This window comes from Plecotus auritus (assembly GCF_963455305.1).
Source record: "Plecotus auritus genome assembly, chromosome: 3".
Lineage (NCBI taxonomy): Eukaryota > Metazoa > Chordata > Mammalia > Chiroptera > Vespertilionidae > Plecotus > Plecotus auritus.
Window position 1 is genome coordinate 10,825,209 of NC_137772.1, and position 23,975 is coordinate 10,849,183.

Genomic DNA, 23,975 nt, shown 5'->3' on the forward strand with positions numbered 1-23,975 from the left:
ATGGATCGTCACATCAGAGTTTATATGAACACTAAATGCAATCACCCAAGTGCAGAAAGGTTTTATGTGAAAGTTATGTAAATATTTAAAACTACAGAGGCCCCCCTCTTCAATGTCAACGGTGATCCAGAAGGGATGGCTCTAAAGGCAATTCCTATAGATTAAATCATTATGTATTTATTCCCACTATAAATTTTAAAATTCTTCTTCTCATGGAGTGTTGGGCAGACATAGTGTAATCCTGCTCCAAGATCCATTAATCACAAGTGAGCAGGAACCGCTGAAGGAAAACCAGCCATTCTCGATAAGGCCATTCAACTGAAACATTGACTGGGCACTGACCGGTCAGCACTGAGCGTGTAAAATAAATGTGACAATCCCGCCTCATGCACCTCCCAACCTCCTGGGCCATGTCCTGTACATACAAAGTCTAACGAGGTTTCATACATGATCAAGTAAGTCTTTCAGAGAAGCTGTTCAGGGGGAAGTAAAGCTTTGCTTGCACAGGTCTTGGGTTGGTAGACGAGTATATATTTATTTGGGTAGGAGGAAGATGCTAAAGGGATTATCAGAACGATGTTACCAGTTATCTTACACAGCCCTTGCTAAGGTAGCCAAGGCTTTAACCAGCTTCAATGAAAACGACTTGGACAAATCATCCTCAACAGGGACACATTTTTTTGTAATCCTTACCTGAGGATATTATTCCCATTGTGGTTTGTTTTTTTTAGAGAGGAGGGCGGAGGGGAGAGAGAAAGAAACAGCGATGTGAGAGAGACACATCGACTGGTGGCCTCCCGTTCGCACCCTGACCGGGGCTGGGGATCGGGTCTGCAACGGATGTACGTGCCCTTGACCTGGAATCAAATCGGAGACCCTTTGGGCCGAGGCTCTAACCATTGAACAAACCGGCCAGGGCAACAGAGATATATTTTATACTAATACAGTTGAAAAGGAGTAAAATATGAAAATATCTTGATAATATAACAATGTGCGGATTTCTTAAGTCTTCTTTTAAAAATTTAAAAACTGGTTAATTATATGCAAAACCTAAATCGGGATTTGCAGTTAATTTTCTTTCTCTAAATAAAAGTCCTGAGTGTGCATGTGTGTTAACTACAGCAACATGGTAACTTCTGATTGGGGAACCTCAGGGGGAAGGATGAACTGCTCATATCCTTCTCTGACAAGCACCCCCTCATCCTCCACTAACCTGAGTCAGTATCGTGCTGGTTCCATCTGTCGCCTCGACTGTGAGGTTGTAGTCTGATTTCTGTTCCGCATCAAGAGGTTTGGCAACAATGACGGTGCCCGTGCCCTTGTCCACATCAAAGTGACTCTCATAGTTGCCACCTGGTTTCAATTAGGACAAACAAGTGAGAACAGGTAACAGGATGAAAACCTGCCGACTATCCATTCTGAATGCCAGTAAAAGAACATTTCCGATATGTTAATCAATACTGGCCAAGGTGATTCCAGGAGCTTTCATTTTGAGAACAGGGAAGGGCAATGACAAGACACTGCTTTTAGGAACGCAAAGTGGAGACCTAACTGTCAAGGCAACAACTAAGCGAAAGGAAGCAAGAAAGCATCTCTGAAAAGAGGAAAACATTACTAACATTGCCCATGAATAATTGCCAATTTGCTTTTTCAGGGGTTCTAAAAATCTCTTTAATTTATGTGGCAGTAGCTATATAAGATATCATTTGGTAACCAAGGTTGGCTGTTTAAAAGTTTAATTATAAAAAAGAACAACTGTAACACTTTGGGCATATGGCCCTAATAAGATACCTATTAAAAACAAATGTTAACTCGGATAAAAATAGCGATAGTTATCAAGAGTTAGCCATGACTCTTACAAAGTATGTGAAATTTTTTCCATTGTTGTCAAAGAGGAATGAAGCAAATATGTCTGTGCTACTTACATTATCCAAATACAATGCCAATTATATATTCTTGATAAACTCTTTTCAAATCCATTGAACTTGAGATACTTACATCAATGAAATGGGATGAAAATGTCTTAACATCACAATGAAGTTCTATTACTAAATCTTACCAAAAAGCAAAATAACACACACACACATACACACACACACACACACACACACACACACACACACACACAGCAAAGTCTTCAGTTAAAAGGAAGGATCTAGGGATGGATGAGAAGTTGGTATGTTTGCAATTAAAATGGATGACCACGTGCACACTATGTAAAGAAAACGCAATGAAAGGGAGGCCCTGGAAATAAATGAGTTCTAAAAAAGTGATGCTTTTATTGCAGATCTCATAATCTGAGACAAATTATGTGATCTCAGCAGATACCTTCTGCTGTACAGTTCAGGTCACAAGTCATCTGAAAGATGTGAAACACGTCTCTAGCCAGTGTGTCTCCTGGCACAGCCAAAAAGAAGCAAGCAAGCATGGAAGAAAGCAGAGAACAAGGCAGAGCCGTCAATCAGACCGCTTCCAAGGGCAGGAAGGGTTACACGGGGATGTTAGAGGCTGCACAGAGGCAGCCTGCTCATCTGGAAACGTGAGAGGGATTAACAGACAGCAAACGAACGATTCTGATTGTGGTGGACTATGAACACAACCTCATTTCTTTCCTTTAAAACTAACCTGTAGCGGTTTCATAGGTGTTGATGACAACCACAATCTCATACATTGACCCACATGATGAACACAGCCTAGCTGTCTAGTGCGCAAGTTCAAGGGGAAAAGCCGTACCGGTGCACCTGTGGTCCCTCAGCCTAGGGCCGACCAGCTCAACTGCTGAAACAGCATCTGGGGCTATCGTGGCTGAGAGGTGGACGAGGGAAAAGGGATATGAAGTCCCAACTAGAGATGAATCGTAATACGTGCTTCTGATTTTAAGTATTCTTATCATTAAAACAGTGTGAAGAAACCATAAAAACGTGTCAAGTCTAATGGGAACTTTTGAAAAGTATGTTTTAATAGGTTATTAGATTCTATGTCTACACTGAATTAAATGACAAAAAAAAAAAAAAAAAAAAACCAACTGGCTTAGGCATGTAATTTAATCGAGTGAATCTTGCTTCCTACTGAAAATGAGGTAAATAAAACTTTAAAAGTCACGGTTGCCACTATCTTTTTTAAGTTATAACATTAAAAATTTTAAGCTTATTCTCTATAAAATACTGATGTGTGACAACCACACAGACATAGTAATTTTAAACATTTAAATCATATCCACTGAAAATAGTAATCTGCCATATGCTATGTTTCAAGAGGGAGAAATTAAAAAGCTGTATTTTTGGATTGGAAACTGTACTTTTGGACCAAAATGCTTATATTTCTCTGTAAGTCCTTGATGCACTTCTAAAAACCTTATTTTTTCATATTGAGATGGTACACATAGAGCACCTATTTTAAACAAGTTTAACATATGTTGGATACAGTGACAAACTTTGCAATCAAGATACTGCAATTTAAAACAAATTGGTCTTATTCCCAATTTTACATTTCTGAGACATGCACAAAAACCAGAAAGGCATAAACAGGCTCTCCCCGGTATAACCTAGACAAGGTCGATGACAACCAAGAGGCATGCTTACCAATGATGTCAAACCAAAGAGGGGTGCCAGGAGGCTCAACAGCTATCACTCCGATCATGTGAGCAACGGGGTCGCTTTCCATGACAGTAAAGGTGAAAAACGATTCTTCAAAGGAAATTGGCTCCGGGGATGGTTTGGGCTTGGAGATCCATTCAATATGGAGGCGAGTGGTTGACCACTTCTGGGGGCGACCATTGTCAACTGCCTTGATCTATATGAGCAGAGGTGATCAAAACAGCAGATTATTAGAAGTAACATCCTATCACTGAAGCATGAATTGGGTTGGTCTTAGACTGAGCCAATTTCAATCATTTAATATCTGCCTTTGCATATTCCACGTGTTTAATGCTTGATCAAAAAGCAACCTCTTCCCACCACACTCAACAAATAATAACTGGAGTGACAACTGAAAAGAGGGAACAAATCCATACTTCGCATTGTCATACTGAGGCCATTTCCAGATAAAGTTGTAAGACAGGGGTGGGCAAACTTTTTGATTTGAGGGCCACAATGGGTTCTTAAACTGGACCGGAGGGCCGGAACAAAAGCATGGATGGAGTGTTTGTGTGAACTAATATAAATTCAAAGTAAAGGAGTGGAGGGGAGAGCAAGAGAACCGGATAGAACAGCCGGATCCGGCCCGCGGGCCGTAGTTTGCCCAAGGCTGTTATAAGAGAACGAGACCAAAGACTAGATTAATAATAAATGTTTATAAGAAATTCAAAGACTAGATCTTAACTCACTGAAAGAATATCGTATTCTCCAGCTCCAGAAAACTTCTTGGATGACACCAGTCCAGTTTTGGGCTCAATAAAAAATTTCCCGTGCTCATTGCCCTCTTCGATGCTGTAGGAGATTTCCGCGTTGGGACCTTCGTCTTTGTCGGCAGCGATCACCCGGTAGATGGGATCGCGCTTGGCATTCCGGTCTCGGTCTGGCTTTTCTCGCTCTGGGAGTCTGATCTTGTAGAACTTTTGCAGGAACTGAGGTTTGTTGTCATTTTCATCAAGGATTTTCACAATCACTCTTGCAACAGTTGATTTGGGGGGACTACCATTGTCTGTCACGGTAACCTATTTTTTAAAGGGGAGAGATCAGCAACGTTTTTAAAATACACTAAATAAAAGTGGATGCTTTCTTCCTAATGAGAATCGGCATCTGTGGAAACCCCTCCAGGGCACACAGCTCTGACCACAAACCACCTCCTCTCCTCCAGCAACAGACTTGTGAGGAGTTAGGACGACCTCTCCCATTTTCAGATAGAAACTCAGGGAGGGGCAAGGCCTAAGGCAGAACTGGCTGTGAGCCCTCACCTCTCCTGACCAGGCCACCTCCCTTCCTCACACTGCCATTTTTTAAAATTGATTTTAGAGAGCAAGAGAGGGAGAGAGAGAGAGAAAGACTCATCAATTTGTTGTTCCACTTATTTATGCATTCACTGGTTGATTATTTTATTTTTTTTTTTTGGTCTCAACCAAATATATATTGATTTGTTACAGGGGAGAAGAAACACGCCTCTATTTCCTGCAGCTTACTGGTAGATTAGTCCTTTGCTATTCTAAGATGATCCATTATCTTCATTATTCCTCTCCTCATTTCCTTTTTTTCTTTTTTTTTAAATTAAGGTATTACATGTGTACATATCTTCCCATTGCCCCCCCCCACCCCACTCCCATACATGCCCTCACCCCCCAATGTCTTGCATCCATTGGTTATGCTTATATGCATGCATACAAGTCCTTCGGTTGATCTCTTATCTCCCCCACCTCTCCTTAACCTTCCCGCTGTAATTTGACAGTCTGTTTGATGCTTTACTGCCTCTGTATCTATCTTTTTGTTCATCAGTTTATAATGTTCTTTATTATCCACAAATGAATGAGATCATGTGGTATTTTTCTTTCACTGACTGGTTTATTTCACTTAGCATAATGCTCTCCAATTCCATCCAGGTTGCTGCAAATGGTAAGAATTCCTTCTTTTTTATGGCAGCATAGTATTCCATTGTGTAGTTTGTACCATAGTTTTCTGATCCAGTCATCTGCTGATGGGCACCTAGGCTGTTTCCAAATCTTAGCTATGGTGAATTATGCTGCTATGAACATAGGGGTGCATATATCCTTTCTGATTCATGTTTCTAGTTTCTTGGGATATATTCCTAGGAGTGGGATTACTGGGTCAAATGGGAGCTCCATTTTTAATTTTTTGAGGAAACTCCATACTGTTCTCCACAGTGGCTGCACCAGTCTGCATTCCCACCAGCACTGCACGAGAGTTCCTTTTTCTCCGCATCCTCGCCAGCACTGGTTGATTCTTATATGTGCCCTGACTGGGGATCGAACCCTGCAAACTTGGTGTTATCAGGACGATGCTCTAACCAACTGAGCTACCAGGCCAGGGCCCTCACATAACTGTTACCGTATTGTGAACGTCACCAAAATGCTAAGCTATCAAAGGACTTGTATGCATGCATATAAGCCTAACCAGTGGTCACGGACAACAGGGGTGGGGGCATGAGTGGGGAGGGGTTTGGGATGGGAATAGGGGGATGAGGACAAATATGTGATATCTTAATCAATAAAGAAATTTTAAAAAAAACAACGTATTATTTTTAAGCCAAGAAAGAGTACATGAAGATTTTGCTTTAAGTATCTAAAGAGTCCTCTTAAACTATATAGATACTGCATATACTTAAAATCTCTACCTAGTCCATTAAAAAACTATCATTTTTAAGCTTCATCAATAAAATAAGCTAAGTCATCAATTTAAAATATATGCTAAGCAGCATGCCTTTTAATACTAGTAATCATCATTTTATTTTGTTTGGCTCTTGCACAGAAGTTTTCCATGTTTAGTAGGGTGAACCATAAACATTTAAATTTAATACCAATTTATGAAATAAAAATTTCAGTAAAAGAAATGTAAAATAACTTTTATTCTAAGTAAATTATTCATGTCATCAGCATAGGAATAAAAATCAGGATTCTTGGGAATGCACTGGTATGTGCTTCTAGATGCAAAAGAAACAATTTCACCCTTCAATCAAATGTCCATTTTTACTTCAGTGTGTAGATTAAAAGTAATGACCTTAGTAACAGTTATTCTCCCCTCACACACCCTCCCAGATTAATTACTGAAATACTAAAAACTAAAGTGGATTGCAGTTTCCCAGGGAACTATTTTCTGTTTGAAGCTTGATAGGTGTAAATCCTGTTATTAACACAACTGTGAATGGATCCTGACGGTACTTGTCAAGTACACGATCTACCTTCCCAAACTCTCAAAATAAAACAAAATAAAATGACTACTGCAATTTTAATGTCTCACACCATTTCCCTGTGAACAGTTGATATTTGGGAAAAAAGAAAAATTAAAGAGAAATACAATCAAGAATGATGTTTTATAGTATTCATCACCAAATTGTTCCTAAGCCTGGATTCAATAACGAACAGCCAGTAACAGTTTTGTTGCTCTTGTTTTATAAATACTTTTATTGACTTTTAGAGGAAAAGGAAGGGAGAGGGATAGAGAGAGAGAAACATCGATGAGAGAGAGAAACATCACCGATCGGCTGCCTCCCGCACACCCCCTTCTGGAGATCAAACCCACAAACCCAGGCATGTGCCCTGACAGGGAATGGAACCCAGGAGCCTTTGGTGCAGGAGACGATGCTCTAACAACTGAGCCATACTGGCCAGGGCAAAAAAAGGCATAAACTTTATGTAATTCAGTTTAAAAAGGAAAACAAACAAACAAATATCTGGAAACAAGCCAACTACAGTTTAAAAGGTTGAATTAGATCTATTTACATAAGTACATCTCAACAGCATAATACTGAAGAAAAAGATGTAGAAGACATACAAAAAAAACCACTTATGTAAATGAAACTTAAATTCAAATCACTGTTTTCAGTTCTGCTTACTCTCTGGGTGTGCATGAGTAAGCACAAAAATTAGGATGGAACTTAGGACAGTGGTCTTGCATCCTGGGGACACAAAGGGATATAAAGGGGGCATAAAATATGTGCCCAATGTTTTATATTCCTTTTTATTAATGACAGTAAGCTAATATAACACAACATTAACAGCTATGAATACTAGTAAATGAGAACAAGAATGTTCTTTCCCATGACATTTACGACTATATTTCCAAAATAACTGAAAATACAGAAGTGCTTACTTCTAATATGTGCTCATCTTGCTGCTCTCGATCTAGTTTCCTCGATGTAGTTGTGATGAGACCTGAAAGGCGTAACAGTTCATTAGTCCTCACAACAATAAACCACACCCTCACACAATCACACTCCGTGTGTAAGTCTGAGCAAACCTCTCAATTTATTCTCACGGGAAAAGAATGATTAATACAAGAACAGTTAATTGTGTTATTTTCATTTTAACAATTCTTAAACTCAGTAGGTATATTACAGAAGTATTAAGAAAGTGAAAAACTCGAATCAGTTACATTTTTTGGTTTAGCAGTTTCAATCTGCATTGTCCAAAAAGATATTTAGAACACGAGATGAAATTATTCAGGATTTCAACCTCAGCCATATCTCCTTCAACGGCTGCAGGACCCATCTTTCTCTCTGTCTCTGTCTCTCCCTCTCTCAAAATCAATATTAAAAAAAACACACATATCCTCAGGTGAGGATTTAAAAACAGAGAACTGACAGAAGCAATTGCTATAACTAGTGAAAACAGCCATTGGAACTGGTTTGGCTCAGTGGATAGAGCACTGGCCTGCGGACTGAAGGGTCCCAGGTTCGATTCCAGTCGAGGGTATATGCCCGGGTTACGGGCTCTATCCCCAGTAGGAGGTGTGCAGGAGGCAGCCGATCAAGGATTCTCTCTCATCATTAATGTTTCTCTCTCTCTCTCTCCCTCTCCCTTCTTCTCTGAAATCAATATATATAAAAGGAAGGGGCCATTGGAAAATATAATGTATATGACTATGCTTCATTACCTTTGGTCCATCTACTCTCAAAAACGAAGATTTATTATAAAAGAAATGTGATTTTCCAGGTAATGCTGCTCAAATAACAATCATTTCATTTCCAACAAAAGAAGTAAATTAAGACCCCTTATTTCTTTGACTTTTCTACCAAACTACTATATTGAATTTATATCTCTCTCCTGAATTATGACAACTGTCTGGTAAATTGCCAACGTGTGTTGGAACCAAGAAGACCATTAACATTTATTAAATTTATTCTTGTTCTTCACAAAACGTACAAACAAACAAAACTGCCCCAGCCACTGAAATATCCTCCCCAGCCTGTGCTGATGATGGACAGGTGGGTGCTGAGCGGCTCCAACGTTCGCTCTGAAGGTCAGGTACAGCCTCATGTGGCAAGACAACAGCTAGGGCCAACCTTCCCCCTGCCCAGCTTTCTGTGGTTCCGCACGGAAATCCTTCGAATAATTCATATTTAAGAACAGGCTTTATCCCTCTTTTGGATTTTCTCCAGTATCCTATTTTCACAAAACTACCAATTAAAGGCTATTTAAAATGTTTCTCTACATTTGTGAATGTGGGGTTTGTGTTTTCATGTAATTTGAAGTTTTTATTTTTCTTAACTAGTCACTAATAATCTAAATCCAGATGGAAGTATTTACCATACTTCAGTGAAGCAATGCTCTCTTTTGAATAAGAACAACAAAAGACTACTTTGTAAGTTAGAATCTCAGGTTTTCCCTAAAACATACTTATGGATTAAAAGAGGTTCGAGGAAAACGCTTTCCAAAGCTTCATGGTGTGAAAACGGTGCTTTGGCACAAGTTTAATTTCCATTTCTTAAAAACCTTTTCAAGTTAAGTTCTTTTTTTCCCCATCAAAAGTTTACCACCCCTTCTTTTTTAAAAAAATATATTTTATTGATTTTTTACAGAGAGGAAGGGAGAGGGATAGAGAGTTAGAAACATCGATGAGAGAGAAATATCGATCAGCTGCTTCCTGCACACTCCCTACTGGGGATATGCCCGCAACCAAGGTACATGCCCTTGACTGGAATCAAACCTGGGACCCTTGAGTCCGCAGGCCGGCACTCTATCCACTGAGCCAAACCGATTAGGGCTACCACCCCTTCTGATAGTGGTTTTAAGTATTTCAAAAATGACAGGAAGTCACCGGGATGAGTCCCATCCAATTGTCCCAAAGTGTCCATCAAAAAGTCATCATCAATGGTCACTTCACAAGGCAACAGCTTGCTTTGACCACCTGGGTTCAGCTGTAGAATTCATTCTGCCTTTCACACTTATTTTCACTCTGTGACCCTGCTGATCAACCCTGCTAACCCCTGCCCAGCCCTCACCACTGTGATAAACACTCACTTTAAAAATGAACCCAGTGTATACCTTTTCTATATACCTCACACATGTTATTAATCTTCTAGGTATTAAATAGTCTAAAAAGGGTGTCCATTTCTTTCATTTTAAACATCTATGCTCATCTATAATGTTTATTACTAAATCCCAGGAAGACATATGCTTAATAGAAACAGTACAATATTTCCAAACTGCAGAGAAACCCGATGCTCAGGTGTCTGAGCCAAGGAGAAGTTAAATTGTTCCAAGGTCACCAGTAAGTCATTATCAAAGCCAGGCTTAGAGTTTAGCTTTCCTGAGGCCCAGATGAGAAGGGGTTTGTTTTGTTTTGTTCTTCCCCCTCCCCATTCCACCAGACACTGCATAATTTATTGCATTATGGTATTCCAATGCTCCATAAACACTGAACTGTGACTTATATAAAAGTTAAAGGAGGGGGGGGCGGAGGGGAGAATAGCCATAGTTAATCAGTATTCACTTAACAGGTCCAAAAATGCAAGTTAGAAAAGAAAACAGGATGGGTGAAAGCAAGAAAATGCATACGCAAGTGCTGGCTTTTGTAACTTTGTGTTTTATCTTTCTTTTCTGCGAAGCACTATTAAATTAAAAATAGAAATGAAAATACAAAATTTTCTTTCCTTGACCTAGAAAAACATCCCGTTCTGTAGACCAGCGATTTTCAACCTTTTTCATCTCGTGGCACACATAAACTAATTACTAAAATTCTGTGACACACCAAAAAGTATATTATATTTTTTGCTGATATAACAAAAAAAATAGCTATAATTCTGATTCACTCACACTGGACAGCTATTGCTCTTTTGACTGTTGTTGTTTTTTAATTGGATAATCTAAGGGAGAAGGGTTCAGGCCCCTGACTAAACAGTCAGGAATTGCATGTTTTAAGATTTTTTGCAGCACACCAGTTGAAAATTGTAGACCAATACTATTATAAATATAGGTGGGCTGAGAGAACAGAGTACATTATCTTCTCACCAAGTATCAGTTCAAGTTTACCCCCATACATGTATGTAAAACTAAGAAGACAAACCTTCCTATATTTTGTGAATATTACTAAAAATGATTCATAGCCTTTCTATGCCACTTTAGACATTTAGAGAAGAGTTCCTTTAAGAAAAGAGAGGATGGTAGATTAACTGTCATGCTTCACTAGAAATTTTTGTTCTCTGACATTTCTTACAAATCCGTACCAGAAACCATTGGCAAACTGCTCAGTTTAGGAGATCAAATAGATTTCATGGACTAGAATGCACATACTGGTGAGTACTAGAGGATTAGTAGGTACAGATAATCGGAGATAGTCCCCATATGTGAAACTCCCCCTCTGCATTCATTCAGCTACGTTGTGCTGCACAGTAAGAACACCGATGACTAAGACAGTCTTGTTTTCAGAGTGTTTAAGACACAAAGATGAAGGGTAGAGGGCAAAGACGACATTCAAGAAACAATAAGAGGGCCTAGTGTAGGGTGCATACTGAAAACGGGGGAGAGACAGCAAGGGCTCTTGCTCAGGGCTCTGTATTCCAAGTAAGTTTGAACTTGGGTGAAGAGACATGTAGTCTAGCCAACCCCATTGCTCCTGTGGATAACCAACCAACCACCTAACATGCAGGTGAGGCCATCCACGACCAGCCAGCCTCAAGCCCACCGGCCAAGTGACCACCATTGCACGGGAGATCAGCCAAGCCTGGACAAGATTAGAGCTGCCCACTGTGGAACCCCTCACTCACATTTTTAAAAATTTTCTTAATTTTATTTTTGGTGGTTGTTTTAAGCCACTGAGTTTTTGGGTGGTTTCTTTTAAAGCAAAAGCTAATGAATACATCAAATAACCTCATCTCTAATTGTTACTGGCTTGCTAAAAGCCAAGGTATTGTGTTCTGAGCTTTAAATACTATATTATCTCATTTAATCCGTGTGTGTGTGTGTGTGTGTGTGTATAATGAAAGCGTCAATATGCTAATTAGACTGGATGTCCTTCCAGACGAAGCCAGGGCTGCGAGGGAAGCCCGGGTCCCAGGTGCCGGAGGGAAGCCGGTGCCGGCAGCTATGGGAAGGAAGGCCTACTCTTGCATGAATTTTGTGCACCGGGCCTCTAGTATGTATATATATGGCAAGAGCTATACCATAATACATAAATAAATATTTGTATAGGCTCAGAGAGGTTAAGTTGCTTCTCAGCATCACTGAGCAAGGTGGAGAGTAGGGAGTTCAATAAGCCTGGAGCATCGGAGTCTGAAGTCCACACCATGAATGAGAGAGCGAGGGCTCTGGGTCTGCAAGATGTGGTTGGAAACATCAGCACTGCAGATGCAACTAGATGGCAGCTAGAGACAGGAGAAAGGGATTTCTGGGTTTGATTAAGATCCAACTGCAAGGAGAGAGCAAGTACTTGTGATCTGTAGGAGTTTTCTAAGAACCAAAACTGTACAAGAGAAGGTCCCATAATCCAAAGATAATCACTCATACTGTTTTCTACATTGTACTGTTGTCTTCATTTGCAATGTTTTATGACTTCACAGGGTATTACCCTATACACAAGAAAATTAAAAGGCAGAGAATTAAAAAAAAAAAGTCTCAGGCCCAAAGATGATTTTGAGGCAGGAAAGTGCCAAATGCTCAAAATTATCCAAGTTAATTATATGTTTCCTCCTAAAAGGAACGGAAGAGGAAGCAGGCTGCCTCGGCTCTTGGGGGACCTCCTGAGCAGCTCAGCTGAGAACCCCAAATGAGCTGTCTTATTCTTTTTTTAATTAACATATTAAAGATGCCACAAACTGTACATCAGTTGTACCACTGATTATTATTTACCATACATATTCTTTCCTCCCCCAAAATAGAATAGTGAAGTAAAAATGGCCCAAATTTTTTTCAGTGATCTCATTACAATAATTATAAATACTAGCTTAATGCCTATAAAATACAAAGCCCCAATTTCTTAGTTGTTTCAACTAAGAATAGAAAAATAGAAAAGACCTTTTTATTCTGAATAAACCAAAACAATTTCTCTGTGTTTTGTTTTGTATTTTTGTGTGTGTTTTTTTAAGAGTTCAAGCAATGTGGGTCTCAAGGTACAATGAGATTAATAAAAAAGAATAGTTTTCCTTTTCAATACTATACCCAATAAAATCTTCTCTTTAGTCAGAAAAAATTTACCTGTACTTGCCCTACATTTGCCCAAACTATCCTTTCTATTTTAGAGATCATGACCTCTCATTTCTCCTATAGATAGGGGAAAAAAAAACACAATAAAATGCCTACTACCAGGAAAAATTAAGCATAAACTTTAAAATAAATATAAAAGATATGAGATGTTGGAAGTTAAAAGTGTCTTAGAACTTTGAGATATTGGGCTCCTGAATACATATTGTTAATTTTCATGGTACACTAGTACAATATAACATGCTTTGAATTAGTTATCAAAAAACTACAGGGGCTAATCAAACGTATGGAAAATAAAGGAGGCAATACAACTGGTAATCATTCCAATTTTTGAAATAAATGATTAAAGTAAGCAAAGCAGGGGGAAGCAGGAGACAGTAACTACAGCTTCCATGTAGCACGCGACTGTCGCTCTGTCCGTACCTTCCCCAACCAGCTTTAACAAAGTAAAAATGTTCTCAGAACAAGGCTGCTCACTGCCATTTACAAAGGTCACAGCGGAAGTCCTGAGGTCTGCACAGTAGGTGGGCAGAGGGCACCACAGGCAGGAGGGACAAGGGCAGAAAGTACACCAGGGACCGTGTTTTCCTGGGCAGACTTTTAAGCTGTCTCTTCCAACAGGTGTCAGTTTTGCTCATTTTTAACATCTGTGTGAGTCGACTGGAAAGTAAGTACTAAGCAGCAGCCACACATTCCGTATCATGTTTGGCTCTCTGGCGGCTACAAATGAATACGGGGTGGTCCTGGCCCTCAAGGACCTGAGCCAGGACTGCATCCTCAACAGGCAAGACCAGCACCCACACTGAAAATAAAGGCAGAGCAGACCTGCAAGGTAGGCAGGGAGGCTGCGCATCGCTACCCAGAGCCCCATTCTAAAAATACCGATGGCTTTATAGGCCAAAAGCGAACGCTCCATGTTTCCTCCGGTTATCACTCCACATCCACCCCCTTGGAGCTGTAGGTCACAAGCTCAGAGATGCTCCACAGCATCGTGATGCCTTTATTTAGAGGCTGTTCTAAGTCTGCCTCTGACCACAGCCTGTCGAGGGCTCTCTGGCAGCTGCGGCCATCTGAGCAGCTATTGTTGTCACCCTGGTGCCGGCAGGATTAGGCTTGGAGCCAAAAATGGAATTCTATTCACAGACGGTCCAGTGTGTACGGGAGCCCAGGTCTCATGGAGCTCAAACTTTCCGAGGCCCAGAGAAAGCGCTAATCAAACAGATCAAGTCACACAGGTAGTGGCTGATCGGGAAATTTACACCCAGAAATCTCCAGACTTCTCTTCTGGTTTTAATTCTATCTGAGTAGCTGTTTCTTGTTGGAAACTGGTGGCATGAAAACCATGACAAACATAAGATCAAAAGCCAAATGTGCTTTATTGGAAGTTGCCTTCATCGTTCCTATAAAAGTCAGCGATAGCAGAGATAGAGAGGGGAAGAAACTCAGCCCACTTTCAAGGTTAACCCCATGTTGACAAGAAAAGGTGAACTGCACGCAGGCACTTAAATGTGAAAATCTTAAAATACTGGTCATTAAAAATAATTTTAGCAAGTGATATTCAGCAACATGCTTTAAAAAATAAAATACCACTTGAATCAACAGATTTTAAGAGAAAAGCATATCATGATTTTACATGTGTAGAGAAAAGGCACTGAATAAAATCTGACTTCCTTCAGACTTCTAGGATAACACACTTCACTATAAAATTAAAAATAAGCAGGTTAGGTTAAGACAAATCTATTGATTCTTCCTTATAATATTTGCCTATCTTTGGAAAAAGACTACAAATAGGTAAACATATTTTTTTTTTAAATGAATTCCTGCCATTGTGAGTGACCGGCCTCCATTTCCTTCCGCTGTGGCTATCAGATGTCACCGGAAACCCTTGGAAGTTGTTTGCAGCTGTAGCTGTTTCCTATTGCACTTTGTCCAGCCTCTGTTCCAGCCACAATAAAATGCCACTTACTTTGATGGAGGAAAAAAACAGTAATAATGTGGACTAGAACATAGATGAGTATACCCATTAGCTATGATAGCATTTTATGGCTTTATCATGCTTTCCGATGTAGGTTTTGTTATTATTCAGGTACTAGAGGCCTAGTGCACTGATTCGTGCACAAGTGGGGTCCTTCAGCCTGGACTGAACCCTCTTGCAATCCAGGACCCCTTGGGGGATATCGGAGAGCCAGTTTCGGACCGATCCCCATAAGCCAGGCCGAGGGACCCCACCGGTGCACAAATCCATACACTGGGCCTCTAGTATGCATATAAGATCTTCGGTTAATCTCTCCCTGCCCATCCTTCTCCCCTTCCCTCTGAGATTCATCAGTCTGTTCCATGTTTCCATGCCCGTGGTTTCCGTTCCCGTGTTGAGCATCTGCCCTTTGGTGGTCAGTGCTCATCATAGCTACCGGACAGTCGGCTGGTCGCTTAGGCTTTTATATATATAGATGGCGAGGCCAACAGGTCAGATGGCAACTGTCACTGAAAAGACACTTGGTTACCCACAATCCCCAAGAGGGACATGCAAAGCAATACCACCGGGCACGCCTGCCCACACCACCAGGGCCATAGGAGGCTGCGCCAGGGCCGGGCAGGAGCCTTTATTGTGGTTTCTGAGCACCAGCCAGTTTGAGGATCTCCATGGGCCTGGAGCTCAGGGGTTGCCCTAGTTGTCTGGTCCGGCCCTGGGGTGGTAAGGGCAGGGGATACTGGCTGGATAAAGGGTGGTCCCAAAGATGGGGTCTGGACTGGCCAGCGGGCACATGAAAGGTGAGTTGTTTGCCGCCTCTAAGAACCATCGAGCCCTGAGAGGGGCAGCCTCTGACGGTGAGAATCCAGACACCAGAGCAGGGGTCCTCAAACTTTTTAAACAGGGGGCCAGTTCACTGTCCCTCAGACCGTTGCAGGGCCGGACTGTAGTTTAAAAAAAAACTATGAACAAATTCCTATGCGCACTGTGGGCCCAGGACGAGTCAGCTGCTAAGCAGGACAGGCAGCGGCACCCGGCGGGCCGGATAAATGTCCTCGGCGGGCCGCATGTGGCCCGCGGGCCGTAGTTTGAGGACCCCTGGACCAGAGCATCAAGAATACCGAGAATGAAACAGAGCTAATATATTAAAGAAGAAAACTGACTGTCTGGGGAACTGAACAGGAACAAAAATTTTCATAGGTATCTTCTTGTACCTTTCAAATTTTGTACTATGTGAATGCATTACGTATTTATAACAAGTAATATAATTTATGAAGTATGGTTACACACACACACACACACACACACACCCTCAAACACACAACTACTTTCTGGTCTTGGTAAGCACACTATACTGAGAAGGAGTGGCATTTTGAGGAAGGAGGACCAGCCAGAACTGGAGGATCAGGATTCTGGGCTTTAGGTACAACACAGTGACACAATTTTCCAGATGAAACTGTACAGTGATCTCTATTTCTACAAACTACAAACTCCAGAAACATACCCAGGATATTGCTAAGTTTAGGTTTAAAATAAATCTAGAAGTTCAATTTTAATTCCTTAAAAACACACAAAAAAATCTTGGTTAAGAAGATTCCTACTGTTTATTAAACGAGGGTTTAACAGTATACACATATTTGTGGCAGCTCTAAAATTAAATAAGCATTTTTTTTCCAGATAAAAAGCAATAGTTGACCCTCCACTTCTAGCCAGGGGATCAGATTCACCCTCCAACATGAAACAAACAAAAAACAAGACAAAATAAATGAAATCATGGTTTCTGGGACACCAGACAGTCAAAGAAAGATGGTGCATCCTCAGAGATGGGAAACTGTTAGACCCCCAGAGCAAGGACGATGGGCCAGGAACAGAAACTCACCAGGACAGAAAGGCCCAGACAGCAAAGGGCAAACCTGGGAAAACAAGAACCTCACCCTCAGGGTAACCTCTCCTCCCCCAGCATATCACTGGTCATGCGGTTTAGACCCCGTGACCTTTTCCTCCCTAAAGATAACATCTAGGCCTCAGTTGTATTTCAGCTCCAGGCCCAGAAAAGCAGCAAAAACAGACAAGTGACACCGTGGCTGCCTCAGGACCAGCTACACTGACTAGTCACACACACACACACACACACACACACACACACACACACAGCCCGCCCTGGCACGACCCATCAGTGGAGACCAGGACCCTGAAAGAGCACACCTGGAAAGCTGATGAATATTCTATTGAGACCCTCCCCTGAGACCTCCCCTAAGATTTCCACCTGCAGGAAAGAGATAAATATGCTCAGGACAAGGGATCCAGTGCGTGCTCTCCCTCCAAGGATCATGCCTGTGCCATTCCCCCACAGGCACGTATCCCCCACTCACTGAGGGACCCCATGAGACTTGCAAGCAGGGGAGCAATGGGCAGCGACAGCTCATTCCAGGCTGATCCCCTGAACCTGCCTCCAAGGCCCCCTTTTCTCTGGGTAGCCCTGCTCTTCGGCTATCCATCTCCCATCCCCTTCTCCTTAAATAAATTCCATTTTCTTTCATCACCGTCTGAGATGAGATGGCGCTTCAGCCTGCCCGCGTGCCACGACTTTAACTTTCAGAAACGAAGGGCATGAGACCTACTGCCCTGAGACAGTCTTCATGGTTATTCACTCCGAGGTGAAATCCAAGAGAAACGGAAGTTTATGTCCACACAGAGGCTCATTCTCAAATGTTCCCAGTAGCTTTACTTGTAATAGCCAAAAAGTGGCCACAACACAAATGTCCATCAGCAGGTAACTGCATAAACCAGGGGTCCTCAAACTGCGGCCCGCCGAGGACATTGATCCGGCCCGCCGAGGACATTGATCCGGCCCGCCGGGTGCTGCTGCCTGTCCTGCTTAGCAGCCGACTCGTCCCGGGCCCGCAGTGCGCATAGGAATTTGTTCATAGTTTTTTAAACTATAGTCTGGCCCTCCAACGGTCTGAGGGACAGTGAACTGGCCCCCTGTTTAAAAAGTTTGAGGACCCCTGGATAAACCAATGACAGAACATCTACACGGGGACACACAGCAATGAAAGCGTGCTCACTACAACGTGCATGGATCGCGAAGTAAACATGCCTAGTGCAAGAACCTTCACCATGATCCAAGCAGTGTATGTCCATTTTTCTAAAATTTTAGAACATGCAGACCACTACACAGGGATGGAAAGCAGAGCAGGGGTGGCCTGGGGCCGGGGGCCGGAGAGAAGGGGAAACTTTGGGGAGTGATGAGTATGTTCACTGCTCAATTGTGGTGATGGTTTCCCAGCTTGACAGCTCTGCCAAAACTTACCAAATTGTAGGCTTTCCATATGCGCAATTTACTGTATGTCAGTTAGACTTCAATAAAACTTGTGAAGAATAAAAAGCAATACTTGCTTTGTGTCCTAAGCATGGAAAATACCACACATACAGATAAGAGAATAAGACGTTGGTCTTTTCTAAAGTTTATCTGCCCATTATAAGTTGCACATCACGCCTCCGAAGTTCAAATGGAAACCATGGACTAAGAAGACGCTTGAGAGGGTCACTGCAGTTTCCCGAGGCCACTTGTGAACAATGAAACCCCTTGAAGCACACTGGTCCCCATTGTTCGGGACGCCCCTCCTTCGCTGTCCTTGACATACCACAACCAGGCTGTGACGTGTTGTCAGCAGGGGCTGGGGCGGTGGAGGTTCAGACAATCTAACATTCTACACCCTTATCTGTCTCCCACCCTCAGCAACTGCACAATTTATATTAAAAGAAGCAAATTTCACCCTAACTGATATTGGACATAATCAGCGACAAAATAAGGTTATAAAAAATCCTTATAAAGAATTCTGGTGTCAACAAAATTTTGTGTGTGTTATCAGGAAAGGGAAATGGATCGAGTCTCTTTTGCCTGTACACCCTGGGAAAACACCACCACAAAAACACACCCCATCACTCTGCTTATAAACAATATAATAAGGACCATCTGAGATGTAGAAAGACAGTTCCTGGCACCACAATCGAGCACCAAAACTTTGGCTGAAAGATAAAAAATGTTCATTCAAACTTGTCATTTGGAACCCAAAATTCAGATGATCAAATCCAGCCCGAGGACGATTTTCTGGTTTCGTTTTTAAATATTTTGCCGTCGCATGACAAAGGGAGGAAGGGCGCTGTGGAGGTCTTCTCCTCTCCAAAATGACTGAGCGAGGTCACTGCATTGATGGTTACACAACATGTTCCAAGGGATCGCATGGAGACACTCAAAAATAGGCCACTGTTTATAAACACCACATAAATAGTTCCCTTCTACCCTTACTCTGGGAGCTAAGGTTTTCCATCAAGTGTAACTCGTTTAACATTATCTCTGGGCCACTAACTCACCACTCCTTCCAAGTGTCCCCCCGTGCGACGCACATCCCCACTTCCTCCGCAGGTGTGTATCAGACCTGTCGCACACTATCGATGCCTCCCCTCCCCCCGCGTTTCTCTCTGCTCTTTCACCCTCGTCGACAACCACCTTTCAAGGCATCTCTTAATGTGCTGCATACAGGGATGAAGCTCACATACACTTGCTGCATAAACACATGATCTCAATGGCCATGAATCTAGGCTTTCCTCTCGCCCGCCGGACACTCCCCGGGGTCCTAACATCACCTCCAGCCCTATGGAGCAAGTTATACTCATTGTACTTCGTCAACGTTGTTTATCCAAATAACGTTGTATAGTAATATAGTCTCTTCTGTATAGTAATACATATATTCTCTTCTGCATAGTAATAAAGTAACATATGCAAGTTGAGAGAGGCCGTGGCATCTTCCCCATACCCGGTTCTGAGTGCGCCGGCCTCTGCACACAGGGGCCTTACTCACCGGGCGTGCAAAAACCATCGCTAGTCACACAACGCGAGGACCGGGGAGTCTGTTCCCCCAGGATCCCAGAGGGAAAGCCTCGCTGGCGCCCAGACCTCTTGATTTCCAGCCCAGTAATTTTCTCACTCAGCCAGTAATTATTAAACAACATGATTCAGGTTGTCCAGGTGGTGTTCTGGGTCAGTACACCATGGGAACTTTCTCGACCAGACTGTCTTTCATCGGCTCTCCCAATCTGGCCTCCCTGTTAAAAATACATCTGCTTTGAAAGTCTTGAGGAAGAAGGATTCTTTGAAGCATTGCACTTTTGGACCCTGAGGATCATGTGCAAATTTTCTGCTGAGTTGAGGGAAGAGAGCCATCTAGACACAGGCCTTGTGAAGCTATATTTACTATACTCTGTAACAATGCCCATGTTAAAATGTGGTTATTTCTCTTTAAAAAAAAAATACATATTTTTATAGATTTCAGAGAGAAAGAAAGTGGGAGAGAGAGAAACATCAATGATGAGAGAGAGTCATAGATCGGTTGCTTCCTGCATGCCCCACACTGGTGATCGAGCCCATAATCTTGAGCATGTGCCCTGACCGGGAATCGAACCGTGACCTCCTGGTTCATAGGTTGACGCTCAACCACTGAGCCACACCGGCCAGGCCAAATATGATTATTTCTTGATCTTAAAAGCCCTCAGGTAATTGGCAGAACTATCAGACTTCTTCATTAACTATACAGTCTATGATATACTTCACGACAAACATGCGTATGTATGTGCTAACTGTAGTTATTCCCCACTGTTACCTGCCCCAACCCATAAGAAAATAAACCCTCTCTGCAATCCTTACGAATTTTCTTCTGCAGTCCCCGCTGCAGGATGCTTCCTGCCAAGGGTTGGGAGCTGGCCGTGGCTGGGAGGGGTTATTCTCCCTGATGCTAAGGAAGAGGTCTCTGCAAACATCTCTTCCCGAGTGTTGTCCAGGACAGAGGGATGTAAAAGGGAGAGGCAATGCCGCACTAATCCCATTTGCACAGGACAGAACAGTATAGCGGCGCTATCATTGCTTCAGAGGCCCAGAGACAACCACGGTTTCAAGGCTCCCCTCCCCACAATGGCTCTAACAAAGAGAATTTCCTTATGTTTCTTTCTCCTCAAATACACATTATGCCCAGACCTATATTTGCTCAGACATTCAAAAGGCCATTGTTGGTTTTCTTGCCTGTCTCTTCAACAGAGAAGTTAACTTAATCTTAAAGACAACATAAAGAAAAATGAAATCATCTTAAAGTCTAAATCATCAAACAATTTTTTAAAGGGAGTGCTTATGTTTGTTAGTTTTTGAATTACCACCTGGCGGCTTTGACTTTTAAATTTCTCTGTTTCTCAAGGCCTGTCCCCCGCCCCCCGCCCCGCCCAGCTTGCTTTCAGGCAAATAGTTTCTTGACTCTGAAATCCTCCTTCAAAATCTGTATACATTTCTAATCTTGCTTCTTTCCCATTTGGCAGTGCCCTCATTTTTTTAGCTCTTAGTTTTCTTTCAGGTGATTTCACAGAAAGAAGGCTGAATGTGGTTATTACTTGTGCAGTAAAGAGTGTGCAACTGCACTGCTTACATGAGCCTTTTATTAACCATTTACAGACGCTGTGTCAGGTCTTCCTGTCCTTGTATAATCTCTCAATTCCAGCCCTTTTTCATAGGCTGGGGGTCCTGAGCCCTGCCCCTAAAGCTTCCCAGGGAAAAAACTCTCAGATCCCGTTTCTGCCCCGTATAATTAAGTTCTTATATGGCTCAATCATTAACCAATTGCTGGTTTCCTGTGACTCCAAACCTCCCTCCAAGGCTCCGTCAGAGGAGCACAGCAGAATCTGGCCAAACACGTAGAGCATTACCAAGGATCTCAAAGCAAAAGCAAACCCTATATGCGCAAAGTCCATCTTGAACTTGTGTTTACCTTTAACTATGAAGAAAGCAGTTTCTATGAATGTCGGATTGGAATATGCTAACAGGAGGTTTAAAACTAACATGTTAACATGCCTTTTAAAAGACAAAATATTATATATACACACACACACACACTCACATGATCTCTATCAGGTATCTTTCTACAGACATTTGAGTACACAAATATTGAATTCAAGTTTTTTTTCCACCTTAAGAATTGTTTCCTCAACCCAAGTGCTCATCAGTAGGTAAGTGGGTGAAAAGCTGTGGGACATTTATACCACGGAATACTACTCTGCTGTAAAAAGGAAGAAAATTTTACCCTGTGTGACAACATGGAAGGACCTACGTGAAATAAGCCCATCAGAGAAAGACAGGTACCATATGGTTTCACTCATGTGTGGAATTTAATGAACAAACTGAACTAACAAACAATAGAGACAGACTCAGAGAGAGCAGGCAGACAGCTCTGATGGCGGTGGAAGGGGGGTGATATTGGGGCAGGAGGTGGAGGGATTGAACAAAAATGAAAAAAAGGGGGGAGAGAACTCATGGACAGGGACAACAGTGTGGTGATGGTGGTGGGGGGGGGCTGGAGGTGGAAGACAGCATAGAGGGGATAAATGGTGATGGAAAAAATAAAAAATTAAATAAAATTACAATGGAGTAAAAAAGAATTGCTTCCTTTTAAACTCAACAAAGGAAATTATGAAATAAAAATGGTACAAATATGGGATAAAAAAGATTGCTAAGGAAGCTGGGAAGGCCTCTTTAATTTTGATTATCGTATATTATTTCCTCAACATATATCAACCAGACAACCCAGTAACTGAATAGGCCAGCTCCCCTTGAATAAGAAAAGACCTAATAAGCAAAACTGTGATAGAGGTATGCAGATTACAGCAAATCTCCTTCTTCATAATTCATAATTAGATTCCACAGAAAGGTACTGAATAACCAAAACATCTTGGCTCAAAGGCCAAGTGATCTATTTGATAAGAAGCTGTATTTTCCTACAAATAAATTGTCTTCTCAATGTCATATGGCGGTTTTTGTTTCAATTCTAATTAAGAAACCAAAGATTTCCACATGTGAAATTTTCAGTGCATAAACAATAGCCAACTTTCCACTACACAAATGAAGCTAGGGTGAACCTCTCTCTCTCTCTCTCTCTCTCTCTCTCTCTCTCTCTCTCTCTCTCTCTCTCTTTTTGCAAAATAATGGGAAAAAAAAGAAAGCAAGGACTAAGAAAAAAATAGATGTATTGTCCAATGTAAAGAAATAAAGGTTAGAAGTTTGTAAGAATTTTGGAAGAGGATTTCGGAGTCAATATGCCTTCTGCTTAGAAGCAAGGGTTCAGACGTTGAGAGAAGAAACAGAAAACCCGAGGTATCAGTTCAAGAAAGTAACTGCTCCCAATATGAAAACATTGAGTCCTGATCCCTACTGTTCTATGGAAAAACTCCAAACAACATAACAACAACAACAAAAGAAAACGACTGGGAATTGTGAAATAAACTCTAGATATTCTTCATAAAAAGTAGTTAAGACTCCAGCTGGTTTGGCTAAGTGGATAGAGCGTCAGCCTGCGGACTAAAGGGTCTTGGGTTCAATGCCGGTCAAGGGTACATGCCCGGGTAGGGGGCATGCAGGAGGCAGCCAATCAATGATTCTCTCATCATTAATGTTTCTCTCTCTTCTTCTCTCTGAAATCAATCCTATATAATAAAAGGGTAATATGCAAATAGACCAAATGGCAGAACAACTGAACAACCAATCAAAGCATAATATACTAATGATATGCTAAGGCTGCTCAACCGCTCACTATGACGTTCACTGACCACCAGGGGGCAGATAGTCAACTGGTTGACCAGTCGCTATGATGTGCACTGACCATCAGGGGGCAGATGCTCTGACCAGTAGGTTAGCTTGCTGCTGGGGTCTGGCCAATCGGGACTGAGAAAGATGGGCCTGACACGCCCTGGAGCCCTCCCACAGTCCCTCCCTGGCCCAATCATGCACTGGTGGGATCCCTCAGCCTGGCCTGCATACTCTCACAATCCAGGAACCCTCGAGGGATCTTGGAGAGCTGGTTTCAGCCCAATCCCGCAGGCCAC

General features: G+C 42.0%; 1 protein-coding gene across 1 annotated transcript in view; it reads right to left on the reverse strand.

Moving 5' to 3' along the window:
- Positions 1–23,975, reverse strand: part of FAT1 (FAT atypical cadherin 1) — a 109,945-nt gene that overhangs the window by 38,522 nt on the left and 47,448 nt on the right. Inside the window, 4 exon segments of the mRNA XM_080660559.1 lie at positions 1,214–1,353; positions 3,582–3,792; positions 4,325–4,654; positions 7,758–7,819. Coding sequence (XP_080516685.1) covers positions 1,214–1,353; positions 3,582–3,792; positions 4,325–4,654; positions 7,758–7,819 — 743 coding nt within the window.